General features: G+C 38.4%; 1 protein-coding gene across 1 annotated transcript in view; it reads right to left on the bottom strand.

Annotated features, from left to right (window-relative positions):
• kcnh8 (potassium voltage-gated channel, subfamily H (eag-related), member 8) overlaps window positions 1–18,921 on the bottom strand; it is a 431,818-nt gene extending 412,897 nt beyond the window's left edge. Inside the window, exon 1 of the mRNA XM_072575729.1 lies at window positions 18,750–18,921. Coding sequence (XP_072431830.1) covers window positions 18,750–18,825 — 76 coding nt within the window. The 5' untranslated portion in view covers window positions 18,826–18,921. The remainder of the gene's footprint in view (window positions 1–18,749) is intronic.
• Between the last annotated feature and the right edge of the window lie 739 nt (window positions 18,922–19,660).

The following is a 19,660-nucleotide window of genomic DNA, read 5'->3' as shown; positions in this document are numbered from 1 at the left end:
GAGCCATAAGGCCTCCCTTTTTTAAAGGAAAAATTTGTAAACTATTTGAGGAATTGCCAAATATCAATGTTACTGATGTGTTCTATATCAAATCAGTGTGTTCGGATAGAAAGAAACACAAACTTATTTTTGCATTCAGAATTAGTAAACAATTAAATGGAGGAAATACAACTCATCAAGTGAATTAAAAGGTGATCGCTGCCAAAAGATGCTTAAGATGCACATGAGATATCCTGAGTAGCTGTCAATGTTGCATGTCTCATCATTAATATGTCAGTGAGTTCCTGCACTTGATGTACGATCCTGATGCCTGTAAGTATTATATTCAGTCATTCCTACATTTGTAAAGCAAAATGGTGTGCAAGCAGTTAGTAAGCTGGTTGAAGCAATTTGGCTACTAGAATATTTTGGCTTTCTGTGTTATTGATAGTTTTGGCTGAGTTTTACATGATTTTGAAAGTACAAAACCTTTGGACTACTCATATAAAACAAAAACTTCAGATGCTGGAGATCTGAAACAAAAACAGAAACTGCCGGAGAAACTCTTCATCAGTTCTGAAGAAGAGTCACTGGAATCAAACTGTTAGCTCTGTTTTCTCTTCATGGATGCTGCCAGACCTGCTGAATTTCTCCAGCAGTGTATATTTATGTTTTGGACTACTGACTCCCAGGAGAAGCTGAAGTGACTTCCTTTGCCTCTTACATGAAAAGTAACAGAGGTTAAAAGCCAAAAATACCAAAGGAGCCCTCTTTCAGCCTCACCAGTGGGGCGAGATTAGTTTATGGGATACTGACAAATTTGATCCGATGGAAATTAGAAAGCCATATCCAAGTTTCAGAAAGAGGTCCGAGAATCCCTACCTTAAAAATCTGCAACTTTATTCTGGAATGTATTTTATTATCTAACATTAATTAAAGTTAGTTTATATAGATTCTCCGTTATGAGGGTAAGAAAATTGCCTCTGATTAACTTGTGTGAGCATATCAAATCTGAAAGATATCAGAACAAAGCATTTAAGGTCCATTGCAAATCTAACCAGAATCATATTGTGCTGGCTGAGCATACTTTTTCTGGGTCAACTAATTTCCATATAATTTTGCAGCTCTCACTGCAGTTACTTCATAAAGGAACATAGAGCTTATTAGACTTGAAAGACTAAAACCTAAGTGGCTGAATTGGGGGTGGGGTTGGGTGGGTGGAGGGAGATAGGTTCTTGCACATTATTGGAAAGTTTTATGAAGGTATTTAGATTTGTTTCCAATTTTACTCAAGGTTGAACAGGAAGAGAGACAAAAGTAGTCAAAATTAAACAAAATAGAAAACCAAAACAGACAGCAAATTGTGGAGTCTGGAGTACATGATAGAATGGCATTTCTCCAGCAGCACTCCATTTTATGGTTGATGAAGTAGATACTTTTCTCCCCACCCCCACCCTCCTCTAGCTTATCTCTCCACGCTTCAGGCTCACTGCCTTTATTCCTGATGAAGAGCTTTTGCCCAAAACGTCGATGTCTCTGCTCCTTGGATGCTGCCTGAACTGCTGTGCTCTTCCAGCACCACTAATCCAGAATCTGGTTTCCAGCATTGCAGTCATTGTTTTTACCACTATGCAATAGAAAGCAGACTTGACAGGATTTGTCCTTTGTTGGCCGTGTTAGGTTCCCTCCCCATGCCTGCAATAAACTTGAGACAGAAAACGAAAGTGGTGAAATTAGTTTCAGTGGCATGAGCAGTGATGTACCAATTTGAGATTAAGTATGGATGAACCCAGAATTCCTTATGACAATCCAGTTAAGTCCAGTTCTGTCTGGGTTGCTGGGTAAAAAGGTTCAATAAGTCCAATATAATCTTAGAATCTCTATAGTGGAGAAAGAGACCCAATTGGCCCATTGAGATTGCAATGACACCCCAAAGAGCATCCCACCCAGAGACAGCACCCCATCCCAAAATCATGATCCACAACGACCATGACAAATCCACATAACCTGCATATCCTTGAACACTACTGGATAACTTAGCAAGGTCAATCCACCTAAACTGCACATCTTTGGACTTTGGGAGGAAACTAGAGCACCCAGTGGAAACCCACACAGATATGGGGAGAAAAACATGCTAACTCCATACAGACAATCACCCAAGGCTTGAATTGATCCTGTGTCCTGAATGCTGTGAGGCAGCAGTGCTAATCACTGAGCCAATATATGCCTCCCATGATGTTCCTTAATTTGACAATCCTCAAATGATCTTCTTTCCTCGCTCTCAAAACATCATAATAGCTCAATTTCCAGAGCGAAACGCAATGTCCACATTTCAAGAACATGTGCAGAACCAGAAACTTCACAATAAAAACTTGATACAAAATACAAAAAACATTTACAAAGCATCAAAGCAAATATTTTGTCTTCCTTGGGCCTTCTAAGCATCTACAACTGCTGATTAGCAATGCTGTAGTATGAAATTATTGATGAATGATTCCAGATCTGGGACACCAGCCAAAAACCAAAGGAGAACTCTATTTGGTATCATCTGAAACTCCATTTCTATATTTAATGAAGTTCCCACTTCTCAGCATCTGGACATTTCTATATATTGATATGACATTCCCAAAATACATATCATGTGCAGTAAAGGAAGAGCTCAAGGTTGCAGATTTATGCAATATTTTACTGTTACCTCTAATTGCAGATATTTATGGGGCACAGCAGGAATGAAAATTCCAGCTCCGTTGTTAACATATACATTGCAAATCATAAATCTTTTTTTCTCAAATGCTAGTTACCAGTGGCTTACAAATGATTTGTATTCTAAGATAAATAACTCATGAAAATAATAGTCATAGTAGCTTTTTGACATATGTATTCATGACTGAGGACCAATGCTTCTAATAACATAATGAAGCATTAATTACCCTACTATTCTTCAACCTGAATATAAATTGTTACGACAGCATTATTGTTTTACTTTACATGTTCAGGAGTAGCTGTCATTCTAAATTATAAATCAAAATGATACCTTAGACCAATCATGTTGCATAGAGAACATCAAGCATCAACTTCTAAAGAGTCTGAAATAAATCTGTGCATGCATAAAATGTGCCCATGAGACCTGAAGGCATAGCAGCAGAGGTAAGCCATTCAGCCCATTGATCTGCTCTGCTATTCAATGAGACCATGCTGATCATCTCTATTATATTGTTTTTTTCCATGTATTGATTTCCTTACTGATTAAAAATTTGTCTGTCTCAGCTTGAATATATTTAACGACTGAACCTCTACAGCCCTCTATAAAGATTGACTACTCTCTGAGAACAGAAATTCTTCCTCATCTCTGTCTTAAAAGAACAACTCCTCACTCTGAGACTATGTCCTCTGGTCTCTGCGCTACTAAGTCACCTAAGAATATTATATGTTTCAGGGTTTGGTTGCACTGTTGCATTGCATTTGTTTTATTTTCCCCCATAAATGTTGTTAAATTGAAACATGGGAAAAACATGGAATGAATAACATTTTTTTAGTTCATCACTGTTTATCTTCTTTTCTTGACATAAAATTAGGAAACGTTATAACAAAATGAGAACACCAGGAATTAAATACAAGTTGGACAACTGACAATTATACTGTACCAGTATTCAAAACCACTTCTTAAAACGTGTCCTTTTGATTATAGAAAGTGATTTTTACAATTTAGCATTTCATTCAAATACAAAACACACTCAGAATTTACATTCATACATACTTAACTTTAAGTTATGAGTTATTTTCTACAAGTCACATTTTAAGCATGAATAAAATCAGCAAAGAGAAATAACAAGTTAATGGGAAAATACGTACATTAGTTACTACAAAAGCACATGAGCTGTGATTAAGGTTATTATTTTAATAATTCCCTATCTACATTCTTAATGGCAAGAGGAATACTAATTGCTTTGTATTCAGGCATTTTAATATTACATTTCAAGTTTGAATTTTAAATGAAAATGTTTTAAATTGACTAGCATTAAAATACAATTTGCATTATAATGTGTAAACATTTCAGGAAGAATTGTAATGAAAAAATATTACAACAGAGAGTAAAATTTACATGAGAAATGTAACTTGAAAGACTCGTAATTCAGAATGTTTATAGGACATGTATTAGCCTATTATTAGACAAATTGACTGCATTAAACAAATTACCTGATTGGCAAAATAGGCAATATTAATGCTTACTAAAAGGACAATTTCTTGAAACAGTATCAATGTACAGAGGAATCTTGATTATCCGAATATCGATTATCCGAATTTCAGATTATCTGAAGAAGATTTCAAGGTCCCGCAAAAACATTACATCAGAGAGGTAAGTGTATTCGACTTGCCTATACTGAAGAACATGTGAAAATGCTGGCAAAAGCAAAGAAACACAAGCAGCTCAAGCATCAGCAACTGGATATTATTTAAGTTAGGATTGTTACACAGCCCTTTGCAAAAGTAAGTGTTTTACATTACTGTACAGGCATTCCTGTCACTTTACCAGGCCATTCATTAAAAGAAAGGCTGAGAATGTTTACGCATGTGCGAGGTGGTACTTCTGTCTTTAGATCACGAGACTGCATTCCCGGAGACTGACAAATGATGTTGCAATCGTAAAAGCTGTTAGGGACTTTGTTTAATGCTGTCTTCACCAGTCCTTGCCAAATGCTAACCAATGCTGCATTTTTAAAAAAGCTTTCTTGTGTTATCATTGCTTTATTTTGATCATCATGTGAAATCTGTGTCCTCTTGCACTCAATACAGTAAAATTATAAATTTAAATAAATTCTCTAGTAGAGCATAGGTTTAGATCAGCATGGCTTCCCTTGTTTGAGGTAAAATTGATTATCTGAATAATCAATTATCTGAATGAAATACAGGTAGAAGATCCTTTATCCGAAATGCTCGAGACCAGCGGTTTTCCAGAATTTGGAATTTTTCGATTTTCAGAATGTGACAGTTTAATGGTGAAATTTTTAAAAATCTTACTGAAGAAGCAGATTTCTAACTAAGAATGTGCTTGGCCATGCTTCCCACCCTCCCCACATGTCGCATCTGAGTGACACGCATCGAGTGGGTGTCGACTTGAGTTAACTGTTTGCTCGCCAAACAACCTTGTTAATGAGAAAAAAAACTTCACAAAATAAAAACCTTCAGATTTTGGAGCTTTTCGGTTTTTGGATGTTCAGATAGTGGATCTTCTACCTGTAGTAACCGCCCATCTAGTTCGGACAATCGAGATTCCTCTGTACTCAAAAATATATAATCATTCCTTATGCAAAAACTGAAAATTCCTATCTGATTAATATTTGTAGATGCAATTTGTACCATTGAATCAAGTACTGGAATGCATTCTGAGTATATTTATTGTAGGTGTAAAAACATTATTTGTATATGACATAATTTACCAGCAAGGTTACTTTTTTTAAATAATGTACCAATCTGTGTTGGTTCACAGAACTGAATTTTATAGTGATCAAATAAAATCACAATGCATATTATGAAGCTTACTACAACCACTTAATATGTTGATTATTTAGATCCAACTAAACATGATTTTATTTCTATCATGGTCACATCGGAAGATAAGAATAAAATCAACAAGGCTCAATTAAGACTTATTTATTTTTTACCCACTGAGTAGTAACTGCATTTAGTAGGTTATACTAAACTCTTTAAAAAGCATCCAAATTAATGTTTAAATCTAAACGTTCTCTATAAGAATGCAAACAATAGGTGAATCATCAAACACTCTACCGTGCACAAGGATCTTCACCCGAAACTCTAATTCTCTCCCCCAAACTCCACTTTTCTCTCCTCCTTTAACATCCATTTTTAAATCTACTTCATTGACGAAGCTTTCAATCAAATATCTTATTTTGTTTTTGCTTTGTGTCACATTTTATCTCATTTTCATCCTGAGAAGTGTCTGAGATATTTTGCTATATTAATGTGGCAATATAAATGCAAGATGCTGCTATTGTTGGCAAAATGAAAACGTCCCTTGAATAACGTAACAAGACAGAGTCAAACAATATAAATTGTTCTTTGGCATTATGACATATCATGCTAAATTCAGTGATATTATATTCCCAAAACAAGTGAGACAAGAATGTGATGTGGTGGCAAGGCTACAACCTGATTTTCTATTGGTGTTCTCAGTTTTCAGGGCTCTGCTCCAACCCACCCGGATTTCGTCATATTCAGAAGTATGCTCTATTATTCCATCTTGGATTTCTACTGTTGGCTTTTATGCCTCAGAGAATAAAATGCTATTTTTTTCAAATAGGTTTTACATTGAGTTATGTAGTTACAGTATCCTTACAAAAGAAAATTAAAAACAAAAATACAAAAACAAAGGACTGAAAGTAAAAGCTTGACAATTTGGCATTTAGCCACACTTATAAGCAATGTTTTCCTATATGTGAAATAATTGCACATTGTACATTGGAGAGTGCAAGCTTACAAAAAAAGTAGCTAGAATTTTTTTCATACTAGACTTGCTTATGCTTTTAGGTTGTCAGTTCAAATTTATCTATTTCACTGCTAAGTATCCTGAAATATTCATGAGAACATAGTGATATACAACAAGAATGTGCAATATTATTCCACCACTTACCTGATATTGTGCTACAGGGTTTATTAAAACTACCAATATTCTGATGGCCAGAGAGTCAGACCTGTGTTGACTAGAAACAAAAACAGAAATTGCTGGAAAAGCTCAGCATGTTTTGCAGCATCTGTGGAGAGAAATCAGAGTTAACGTTTTGGGTCCGGTGACCCTTCCGCAGTTCTTTTGGTTTTTCTCCTGTGTAGACTAAGAATTGTGCCTTGGGACCATGCAGAATCCTACACGCGGCTGATTCTATGGAAATTGCTAAGGAAATTGAATTTTCCAATGGGCAAATCCCCTACATCTGGAACACTCCGAAAGGACATAAGATCATAAGATATAGGAACAGAATTAGGCCATTTGGCCCATTCAGTCTGTTCCACTATTTGATCATAGCTAAAATGTTTCTCAACCTCATTCTCCTGCCTTCTTCTCACAACCCTTGAAGAGAAGGAGAAGTGGTGAAGTGGAGAATTCAGAGACATCCATCTTGTCTAAGCTAAACGTTACTCAGAATAACTGTTAAGCTGATCCCCTCCTCAGCCGCTCGTCCCATCCCTGACTCACCTCTGACTTCTCTGCCCATTACACCTTCCCTGACTCCTTAGAATCTTGGACTCCTGACAAATACCCACACTAGAACCCACCTCCAACCAAACACAATTCCAACTCCCCCAACCAATCCTGTTTGAACCTTTCCCATTCAGACCCAACAACCCCAGTTGCTCCTCTGAGCAACCCAGACCTAACACTGCTAACACCCTTTTCCAGTCAGACTTAATACCCCAGAGGCCAGTCTGAAACCCTGAGGGCACAGCATAATAACCACCCCCACCTCCCACCCCAGATCCAACACTTCCTTCTCCAGTCACCTAATCCTCTTCAAAATCACATCCACGACTTACTCTAAGCACGCCATCATTTATGTGGCACTCTACCCCCACCTGCCTGGAACCTTTACATTCTTACCCTTCCATGTCAACTCGTAAGTTGTCTGGCTGTGCTTCTGAACTGTTAAATCATAGAACATAGTACAACACCTGCTGGTGTCCAAACTAATTCCTTTTGCTGCTGAATTTAGGCATTCTGGAAAAGTTTAGAAACAGGAAGCCTCTGCTCATGAGCTTGCAGTGCAGAAAGTGTTTAAAGGTAATTGCATACATTTTAATCCAATTAGATAGTAATAATGTTTCTGACCCTGTACAAAATATCCATTTGACTCATTCAACACAGATAAGAGCAAACAGTAAAATCAAGACAAAGACCCAAGACACTCTTACAATGATATGTACACAATGCTCATTAACCATACTACGAAAAGGTACATGAAGAGGTGATTATGCGTAGTCATTGAAAGTTGGTAGTGAGTTTTAGGGCTGTAATTCAGTTCCAAAATAACCATCAATGGAACCTTAATACTGATTTCAGTTATATACCTCCATGAAGCAGTTGTTACTAGAGGTTCTAAGAAAGAAATTCTCCTCAAAAATCAGATTGTAGATCTTTTCTTCAACTATTCACTTTTGGAATACTGCATGCAATTCTGGTCTTCCTCCTATTGGAAGGATGTTGTGAAACTTGAAAGAGTTCAGAAATGATTTACAAGGATGTTGCCAGGGTTAGAGGGTTTGAGCTATAGGGAGAGACTGAATAGACTAGGGCTGTTTTTCCTGGAATGTCAGAGGCTGAGGGGTGACCTTTTAGAAGTTTATAAAATCATGAGGGGCATGGTTAAGGTAAATAGACAAGCTCTTTAACCCAGAGTGGGCAAGTCCGAAACTAGAGGGCATAGGTTTAAGGTGAGAGGAGAAAGATTTAAAAGGGATCCAAGGCAACTTTTTCATGCAGAGGGTGGTGCATGTTGGAATGAGCTGCCAAAGAAAGTGGTGCAGGCTAGTACAATTACAATATTTAAAAGGCATCTGGATGGGTATATGAATAGGAAGAGTTTAGAGCAATATTGGCCAAATGCTGACAAATGGGACTAGATTAAATTAAGAAAGTAGGTCACATATATTACTGCAATGGGTCGTGGAAAAAAGTTCTTGAAACATATGAGGCTCAGGGTTAGGATCACAGTATTCATTTACTGTGATAGTTAGACTAGTTGGACTGAAAGTCTTCTCCAGCCAGAAACCATGTTATTATTAGAAATGTAACACTTGTGGTTCTGTGTGATTATTGGTCCAAGAAACCTTTACAACAATGCTCACAGCTGTTGCTATAACAACGTTGATCTGGGAAGTACAGTACAGACTGAAAAGATAGGGCAGTGACAAGAAGAGAAACCAAATGAGAATCGCAGGGAAAAAAATCAAACAAAATGAGGGAGGTAAAAAGAATGAAAGAGTGGAAGACAAGCAGAATGACAACTACAGCAACAGATGCATGACTATTTTACACTTTTCCATGACTAAAACCACTCCATATCAGCTAGTGCCATTTACAATTCAATAAAACTCAAGGAGCTTCCTTATCCTTAATCATTTTCTTTGCAGACTACAGATCCAAGTGTCCTTATAGCACTTTTCCCTTAATCCTGGGATCGGCTATGAGGGGAGATGTTTGTTGCTCTTCCTGCAATGAAAATGCCTTTGAGGTAAAGCATCAAATTATTTCCCTCTACAAATCTGCTAACAAGATCTGCTGGTTGTTTCCACCACTTGCTGTTTGTTATTCAGATTTCTAGAAGCCAGTGTTTCGCAAGAGCAAACTCTTATAGATCCTTTTGCCATTTAATCTCACCTACCATCCATTCCATCACTTTTCATCTTCCCTTTTGTTCCTTTTCCCAAGGTGCCTCATCTTTCATTTGCTTCTTTATAACCTCAAATATTTCTAGTTTCTCCTCTTCTTAAGAAGGATCACTGGACCCAAAATGTTGATTCTGCTTTTTCTCCACAGATGCTGCTAGATCGGCTGAGATTTTTTCCAGTAATTCCTGATTTTGTTTCTAACTTGTCCTCGTCCTGACAAAAGCCATAGATCTGAAATGTGAACTGTTTCACTTCCCATTGATGCTAGCAGACCTGTTGAGTATTTGCAGTATCTTCTCTTTTAGTCCTGCAAAATATTGCTTTTGTATCGAGAATAAAAATGTATTCACCCAAATTACACAAGAAACTAAACTCTCAATGAATTGAATGGGAGGGATGTTTGTCATCTCTCTAGTTAATAATTGTCACCAAATCTTGTTCAATCATTATACAATTAGAAAATTGATTTTTTTTTCCCCTCAGAGAATTGAAGATAGATCCACAGTTTGTCTTAAAAATAATCGGAACGCTTTTCTGGTATGGTGAGGAAAAGTACAGTACTTGACTTTGTGTAGCAAAATTTAGAGCTACCATCTGTGAAATTGACAAAAATGGAATCTGGCCAGTAGTTCTTGTGTAGATTGCTAAATGCCAGCTCTTTAATTACCTATGGATGGTTACCTACAGGGGAGCTGATAGATCCTCCAATGACCCCCTGTTGATGTCTATCAAAAGGTAATTAAAATCCTCAGTTTTACAATCTACAAGAGTGTCTCTTTTATAGTTAGCATCATTGTCAATTTCACAGACGATCGCTCTGATTTCAGTTACACTGCAAGTACCACACACACACACACACATCATCAGATCAGAAAACTATAGAGCTAGCCATTCATCTGCTAAAGAAATAAGAAATGAAGACATGACTTCACAAAGTTGCCTCTCTAGGCATCTTCTCTGAAATTTCATTCATGTTTCAACAGCTAATCCATTTCAAAGTGCCTGTATATGGTATCTTGAACAGACTGCAGGCTTCAAAACTCTGATATCAGACAAAAGTGGATCCTCAACCTCCATTTGCTGGTAACATTTTGCTGCATTTTATCCTAATTGGTTGCCTGCAGGTCCACTGCACAATTAAGGACTACAGGCAAACTTCTGACACTGCCAACCCAATCAAAGGTAATATCCACAACTCATGTCATCCTGTCAACTCTGTAATTTTGCAATAGAAGCTATGATTGTGGATAAAGAGTTTCTTGTGGACGTTTCACACGATTGTTATGAGACAATGCATCCAAACTCCCATTCAATTAACATACTTCTGGGTCTTCCAACATTTTCCTGAAATGAGGCTCAACTTGTTATCCTGTTTGTGATCCTATGACAAGCATTGAGCACAGTGGGGTAGAAATTCATTTTGAGCTGTACAACAAAATTGGTAGTATCTCAACAGCTACCTTCAAAATGCTTTGTCTAAAATTAAATTTGTTGAAGTCCTTTTTTTTAGCATTTATTTATTCACAGGATGTGGGCGCAACTGGCTGGACTATCAATTATTGCCAATCCCTAATTGCCCACAATGCAGTTAAGGGTCAACATCTTGCTGTGTTCCTGAAGTCACATGTAGTCCAGACCAGATAAGGACAGCAGATTTTCTTCCCTAAAGGATATTAGTAAATATTAGTGAAAATTGTTCTTTTTCCCCAACAATGAGCACAGTTTTTTTTATTGAATTCAAACTCCAGCATCTACCATGATGGGATTTGAACCCAGGTCCCCAGAACATAAACTGAAATCTCTGGATTAGTTATCTAATGACAATAACATTTAGGCTTTCGCTTAGTGAGGAACATCCAGAATCAAGGCAAATGGATGGATTTAAGATACAAGTCAGTATTGATCTGATGCAATCGACATAATAGAGTAGTGAGATTGAATAGCCTATCTTGTTCCTAACTTCCTATACTTGACAGCAGCCAACACAATAATGTCCAATACAGAGAATTACAGCGCATTCTCTAAGTGTAGCTCAACCAACCTTTCATGCAGAATTCACAAAATTTCAGTAGATTTGCATTTATTTGTTTTAATTACATAACATCTTTGTGATTTAACCTGAGGGTCACCATGCCACAAGGGGAGAGGTTGACAGTTCTTCATGGTAACTTCAGCCAGTGAAAGAATCAAACCCACACTGTTAGAATCACGCTGCATCACAAACCAGTCATTCAGCCAACAAAGGTAGCTGATCCACCAAACCTGTTCTAATTATAAATCTTGGTGTTTGCTGTACCATTTCTTTCCAGGCATTGAAAGCAATGGCTTACTTTGCTACTTTGTAAGTCTAGTTGATGTAAAACTCTTCTATAAATTTTAACTGTATTTTCTGTTTCTATTCTTGTCAGAAAGTTTGAGAAGTTTACTTTTGATTTTACCATCTAGAATATTAATGCAGATTCAAAACAAAAGGGATTCAAGCAATGACTCATGTGGGCTATACTTTATTCCTCATTAGTAATTTCTATTTTTCTTCTCCTAACTAGTTTTTACCTATTTCTGTATTCTACACATGAATTACTTTTAACGTTTTTAGTCTTTAGTGGAACTTTGTGAAAGACTTTGAAGTCCAAATAAACTGTCATAAAGGCTTTTATCATTTATGTATATCTATACTATGTATATTTATATTGTGTATATCTGTAAGATTATCAAAGAGCAGCAAACTATGTCAGGCATGATTTGTATAATCTAAGTCCATTTAGGCTGATTCCAGTAACCTCCCAGAATGGTTTTAATGAATATATCCTTTTACTGATATTAAGCCAATTTACCTGTAATTGACCAGGCCATGCTGGTATCCATTTCTAAATATATTATATTTGTTTTCTTCTAGTCCAACATAAAGTCAACAATGGCCAAAGATTCCTTTCGAGTGGTATTGGGTGATCACAAAATTCCCTACCTTATCCTTCAACGTCCTAAAATGCATACTATTTGGCTAAGGGGATATGAAGTCTTAAGTAACTTTAATTCACCAAGTAATTCTTCCACATTGATCTCAAAATTCCTTCGTACTCCAATGTTATTACTTTTTAGCTTGAGGGCACCACTGGCAAGATCAGCTCTTAATATTCATCGTGCTTGCCATATGCAAATGGTGACTTGCCTTCTTTTTGAATTGGTCTAGTTAATATGGTGAAAGTAATTCAACAATGCTGTTAGATAGGAAGATCTCAAATTGTGACTTCAGCATGGTGATAGATGTTCAAGCTGAATAATATATGACATGAAGCTGATGTTCTTCTGCAACTATTATCTATGTTTTCCTACATAGGGTTTAGAGTTTTTTAGTGCTGCTAAAAATGTGTTGGCAACTTGTTGCAGAACACTCTATGCATAGCAGACAACCAAAGAACACCAGTGGCGGAAGAGTGAATGTTATGAGGTCTTTATCAACAACACAAATTTGTTCCGGATTGCGTAGAGTCATTGAGTGTTGTTACACATAAACACAGTCAACTAACTGGGGACTCTTCCAACACACTTCTCCATTGTATCTTATGGGTGGAGAGCTCCAACAGTCCAGGAGCATATTTAATGATGACACTGTTATTGAATGTCAAAGTGACCTAGTTAAGCTCTCTCATGTTAAAAATGGTCATTGGTTCACATTTGCGCAGCATGTAATTTGCCATTTATCAGGCCAATCCCTAATGGCATCCAAGCTTGCTTAGCATGAGCTACTTAATTATCTGAGAAATTGGAAATCGAACTGAACATTGTGTAATTCATTAGCAGGAAACCTCAGTTTAGAATTTGGAATGAACGGAATGTCTAAATGAGGCAGCTGAATATAGTTTGGTCTCCAATGCTGTCCAGAGAAATTAGGGGACCCCTGTGGCATAGTGGTGGCATCTCTACCTCTGAGTCAGGAGGTCTGGTTTCAAGGTTTTTTAATTTAAAAAATACACTCCGAGAATTAGGGCCCTTGGGATGGAACGGTACAGTCCCTACTACTCCGACCTGCTCCAGGTTGTATTGTAAGACATACAGTCAAGTTCATTAAAAACATTTACAAACTGAGAAATTCTACAGCAATATCTGTATATTGAGGTCTTTGATCTCACACAATTACATTTTCTTTTCCTGCCAGATATAATTTCAGCCACTAGAGGGTTTTCTCCATTCATTAAAATCCTGCTTTAATGTCAAGAGCTATCACTGACACCTCACCTCGGAAACTCACCTCCCATGTCCATGTGTACACAAAGAATTTGATTTGTACTAAATCCAAGTGATTTTGGCAGAATCTAAACTGAACATTGGCCAGCAGATTATTAGTGAGTAAGTAAATCAAAATAATCAGTTCTGAAGAAAGGTTACTGGACCCAAAATGTTAACTCTGTTTTCTTTCTGCAGATGCTGCCAGACCTGCTGAGTTCTCCAGCAATTTCTGTGTTAATGAGTAAGTATTGTCTTAAAGCATTGTTGATTATTCATTCTATCATTTTGCTAGTAATTGGGAGTAGGCCAATAAGATGAGAATTGGTAGTTTATTTTTGACTTTTTGGGTTTACTTTTCTGTCATGCAGCAGGTTGTTACGATATGGAATACTATATCTGAAAGTCTCATGGAGGCAGATTAAACCAGAGCTTTCAAATTGCATTTGATAAGCATCTGAATAGAAAAGAATGCAGGTTTGTGATAAAATGCAGAGCAGTGGTTAGCAGAGAGCTGGACAGAGCCTTCCTTTATTCTGTATTCATTTTATGATTCTATTTCCACATTGCCAGCTAGATGTCCATGGTGTAACAGTAAGCCAACAATTAAGCTAAGAATGCAACTAATTCTGGAACATATATTCTTCAATATGAAAGCTGCAGTGTTGTTGGTACTTTGTTACTTCTTGATGTAACATACAGTAAATTTGATTAGTTGAACACTGGCAGGGTGATGACCAGAACTATTGGTTGTATGATCGCTTAGCTCAGTCTAGAGAATGCTACTTTGACTCTTAACTTCACCAGGTTGGCACCTGATTTTCAGATGCACCAGGTTCTGTGCCAGGCCTGATCTCCTGTGGCTTCAGGGTGCTGGATGTCTGAGAAATATGTTGAGTCATACTGTTCCAGATTATTATGACAGATTCTGCTGCTGCCAGTGGCTCCCAGCATACCCTGGCTACCCAACATTGATGTGATAGATCTGTTCTTAACCTATCCAATTTAGCAGAATGCTCTTGCCATGTGACATAATGGAAGATATTCATTGTGCAAATTCCGTGCAGAAGTCAATCCTACTAACGCCATCATGGACAAACAAACGTAGAACAGATTCATGAGTTTAAGATTAAAAGTCATATAACTAATCTTAGTGATAGACAAAAAATACAGTAAAGGAGTATTTTTGGAATACTGTGTTCAATTCTGGTTCCCCCTGCTATAGGAAAGATGTTGTGAAACTTGAAAGGATTCAGAAAAGATTTAGAACATTGAGAAGTACAGCACAGAACAGACACTTTGGCCCATGATGCTGTGCCTAGGATTATTACTAATCTAAAATAAAATAACCAAACCTACGCACCCCTCAATTCACTGCTATTCATGTGCATGTCTAGCAGTGGCTTAAATATCCCTAATGACTCTACTTCCACCACCTCCGCTGGCAACGCATTCCATACATTCACAACTCCCTGCGTAAAGAACCTACCTCTGATGTCTCCTCTATACCTTCCTTCTAATATCTTAAAACTATGACCCCGCTTGCTAGTCAATCCTGCCCTGGGGAAAAGTCTCTGGCTATTGACTCTATCCAAGCCTCTCATTACCTTGTATACCTCGATCATGTCATTTCTCTTCCTGCTTATCTCCAGAGAGGAAAGGCTGAGCTTAGTCAACCTTTCTTCATAAGACAAGCTCTCCAGTCCAGGTAGCATCCTGGTAAACCATGTTTGCACCCTCTCCAAAGCCTCCACATCCTTCTTAAAACAGAACTGGACACAATATTCCAAGTGTGGTCTCACCAGGGTCTTATAGAGCGGCAGCAAAACCTTGCAGCTCTTAAACTCAATCCCTATGTTAATGAAAGCCAAAACACCATATGCTTTCTTAACAACCCTATCCACCTGGGTGGCAACTTTGAGGGATCTGTGCACTTGAACACCAAGATCCCTCTGTTCCTCCACACTGCCAAGAATCCTGTCTTTAATCCTATATTCAACATTCAAGTTTGACCTTCCAAAATGCGTCACTTTGCATTTATCCAGGTTGAACTCCATCTGCCGTTTCTCAGCCCAGCTCTGCATCCTGTTTATGTCACGCTGCAGCCTGTAATAGCCCTTGATACTATCAATGGCACCTCCAACCTTTGTGTCATCTGCAAATTTACTAACCCACCCTTCAACCTCCTCATCCAAGTCATTTATAAAAACTACAAAGACCAGAGACCCAAAAGCAGAGCCCTGTGGAACACCACTCACCATTGACCTTCAGGCAGAATACTTTGCATCTACAACCACTCTCTGCCTTCTGTCAGCCAACCAATTCTGAATCCAGACAGCCAAATCTCCCTGTATCCCACCCCTCATGACTTTATGAATGAGCCTACCATGGGGAACCTTATCAAATGCCTTGCTGAAGTCCATATACACCACATTCACTGCTCGACCTTCGTCAACCTGTCTCGTCACCTCCTCAAAGAACTCAATAAGATTTGTGAGGCATGACCTGCCCCCCTCAAAGCAATGCTGACTGCCTTTAATCATCTATGCTTTTCCAAATAGCCATAAATCCTATCTCTCAGAATTCTTTCCAAAACCTTGCTGACCACAGATGCACGACTGACAAGGATGTTGCCAGGGTTGGAGGATTTCAGCAATAGGGAGAAACTGAATAAGCTGTGACTATTTTCCTTGGAGTGTTGGAGGATTAGGGGTGACCTTACAGAAGTTTATAAAATCACGAGGTGCATGGATAGGATGAATAGTCCCAGGGTACTGGAGTCCTAAAGGGCATAGGTTTATGGTGAGTGGTGAAAGATTTAGAAGGGACCTTAGAGACAACTTTTCATGCAGAGGGTGGTGCGTGCATAGAATGAGCTGTCACAGATGTTAGAGGCTGTGCAGTTCTAACACTTAAAAGGCATCTGGATGGGTACATGAAGAGGAAGGATTTAGACAAATGGCTGCAAACGGGACTAGATTAATGTAGAATATCTGGTCGGCGTAGATGAGTTGGACTGACAGGTCTGTTTCTGTGCTGTACATCTCTATGACTCTATGACTCCATGAGTACCAAACCTAACCTGAAATAGGATGATAAATAGTCAGCAGAAAATTTGCTTCCTCAAGGACAGCAAATTTGTTTCTCAAAGGACAGAGATTTCATGAGTTCGAGAGTCAAAACTGATGACTGTATTTACCAAACACCATATCGTGACCTTAGTGAGTATGATTATGTCAGGATATTGTTTGATGCATGTATGGAATTATTATTCAAATAAATGCTACTAGCAGTTTTTCCTACCAAATAGTATCCTGGGGAATACCAAATTTGCATTCATGAGTTTGAAATGAAAAGTTTAAATATCATGGACATGTTATCTGTGATTTCTTGTTATGTATTTCCATCAAGAAGGCTTCATTTTGGCACCCATACATTTGGAAAATTCAGCCCTCTGTTGTTATCTATCCTCTGCCAATGGGTAAAAGGAAGCTTCACAGAATTGCTCAGACTGTGACAGACTGTACAGTAATGTACCATAGTGTGAAACAAACTGTTTAATATCTTGTATCAACAAAATATCTACAAATGGCTTCCATACCATTTATTTCTAACATTTTATTACTTTATAATACATTCCTGATATTCTAATATTTCCATTTTTTGTTTTAACTTTGTCACCTTTGATGTATTATTGTACTATTTCTTATTCTTTGAAAAATGTACATTTTTTGCACCCAGATGTGAAGTCACATAATGTCTAATGTAATATTTGTCGGGTGCAGTAATATTAAACTTTATCAATTTATTTAAGATTATAGAACGTAATTGCAATAAATAGGTGTATCCCTACGACAGTATTTGATGCGAGAGTTTTGCATTATTTAATGTGTTAATTCCTTTTCTCACTCAAAGTATTCTGTCGTGAGGAGCTGACTAAATGCGTTGCGGGCAAAAGCCCTGATGAAACGTCAATTTTCCTGCTCCACGGATGCTGCCTGACCTGCTGTGCTTTTCCAGCACCACTCTAATTTAGACTCTGGTTTTCAGCATCTGCAGTCCTTACTTTTGCCTAAATGCGTTGCGGGTCTAAATCTAGTTCATAAGTATCAGAACCTCAGTATATTCCGTCATTTAAACCGGACAGGAATTTAGAAGGCCGGATTGCAAAACTTGACGGTTACGTAATATTTTAATTAACTTTCGAACACACTAAGCCTGGGGTTCACCTCGGTGAGTTCTTTGTACAAACAAGCTATGATAAGGTATGATGAAAAACATACTGGAAAAATCTAATGGTTCAAAATTATTAGACTGTAAGGTACAGAGCCAAAGAATGTCAGGTTCCAAGTGGTATCAAACTCGCCGACTTCTCAGCAGCACGATCCCTTTAACAAAGATAATCAAACAGGAGTTTAGCAGATTCACCAATCTACAGAGTAGCCAATGAACGATCTCTGAGCATTCAAGGCTAATTTTAGAAAGTCGGTCGGCGGTAGACAACTCGCCGCTAGATGTACATTCAACAATATCGAGAAGGAACGTTACATGATAGCTTTGGAGAAGAAATTTGTAAAAGATAATGACGGCTTTTAAAATGCCTGACAATAATTCATGCCAAGAGTTGCAAAACTACAGTTAAACTAGATCGACCAAATCAATCGACATTACATCCCAGTCGAAATCATTGGGGAGGATGTCAATGTCTCCTGTCTCATCAAACCTCCCCTTGTCAAAGTATAAAACCTTAACACGAATTGAGTTAGCGTCGGAACCTGAGACGGGATTACAAATGAGTGTAACAGAACAACTCCTGGGACAGGCAGTCATCCACATTCGGTTGCAAAGAACGGAGCTGAAGGTTGGAATCTTGGACCCGTCCCTCACATCTCATCATCTTGCCGCTTCTTTCAGGATACCCTCCCATCCTCATTAAGAGAAATCCTTTATAGCGACGCGCTTTAACAAGCATCGCCCAGGAACAAGCTGTTCACATTCACCTCCTAAAGGCACTGAGAGCCAGGACTTTACTAACTTCTCCCAGTCCCTCAGCAGCGTTCCCTCTTCATTCCTGCATCCCTACACCTTCAGAACTCCTCACATGTGCAAACCAGAACTGAGAGAGAGAGAGCAAAACAAAAACTTACGTGTCCCATCAAAGCGCGTTGCTATGGTATCCAAGAAAGTGTTTTGTGGCGCTAATAATCCTTTCATAACAGGCATTTTTCTGGAGCGGTGTGAAATTCCCCATCAAACTTGCGCGGCTGTGTTGGAGCACTGAGCGACGGAAGGATGAGGGAGGACGAGGAAAGCTCCCGCTCAATGAAAGCGCCTTCCACTCACAGCGAGAGAGCCAGGGCTGGGGGAGGAGGAGGAGGGAGAGGGAGAGCAGCGCCTCTCTCTCTCTCACACACACACACACACACACACAAACAACCGCAGCCAGGCTGGAGAGACTACAAACCAGTCACGACCACGAACAGCGGAGAGAGATCACCACTAATCAGAGAGCACTAGGGGACAAAGGGAGAGGGAATGTCACACAAAGCTGAGCCAGAGCAGAGGAAATAAAATGAATGTCCAACTCGGATCTAGCACTAACAGAAAAATAAACATTTTGAACAGATCAGGAATAGATCCAATTACGTTCAGGTGTAGTCCCTTTCGCGGGAGATGGCCCTATTAACATTGACACTCAGCCCCATTATCTAAACTTGCCGTTGGCTAGGCTGAATGGAAAGTGTATGTAGCAGTCCCCTGGGAATTCCTGTCAGCGAGAAAGCCTAACACATGCAGCGTTGACGAATTACTGACACCTAATTTAGCGAAGTGTGGAAGGCGAAGTTGTTGCGGTGTTGGGGATGACTCTCAGTCACTCACCTTGACAGAAACAGCTCACTCTCCTCTGTTAACCATGAATATTTGTACATTTTACCAAATGAGGAGTTGGGACATCTGTGGAGTTTATTGTATAGAACATAAACCGTGGTCTCAAGTTCCAGCAGCGAACATGTGTTATGTGTAATCGAGAGTATTAAACTAGTCATTTCATACCATA

Source organism: Chiloscyllium punctatum, chromosome 8 (genome assembly GCF_047496795.1).
Source record: "Chiloscyllium punctatum isolate Juve2018m chromosome 8, sChiPun1.3, whole genome shotgun sequence".
NCBI lineage: Eukaryota > Metazoa > Chordata > Chondrichthyes > Orectolobiformes > Hemiscylliidae > Chiloscyllium > Chiloscyllium punctatum.
Note: the sequence above shows the minus strand (reverse complement) of the source record. Positions and strands in the feature narration are given on the sequence as shown.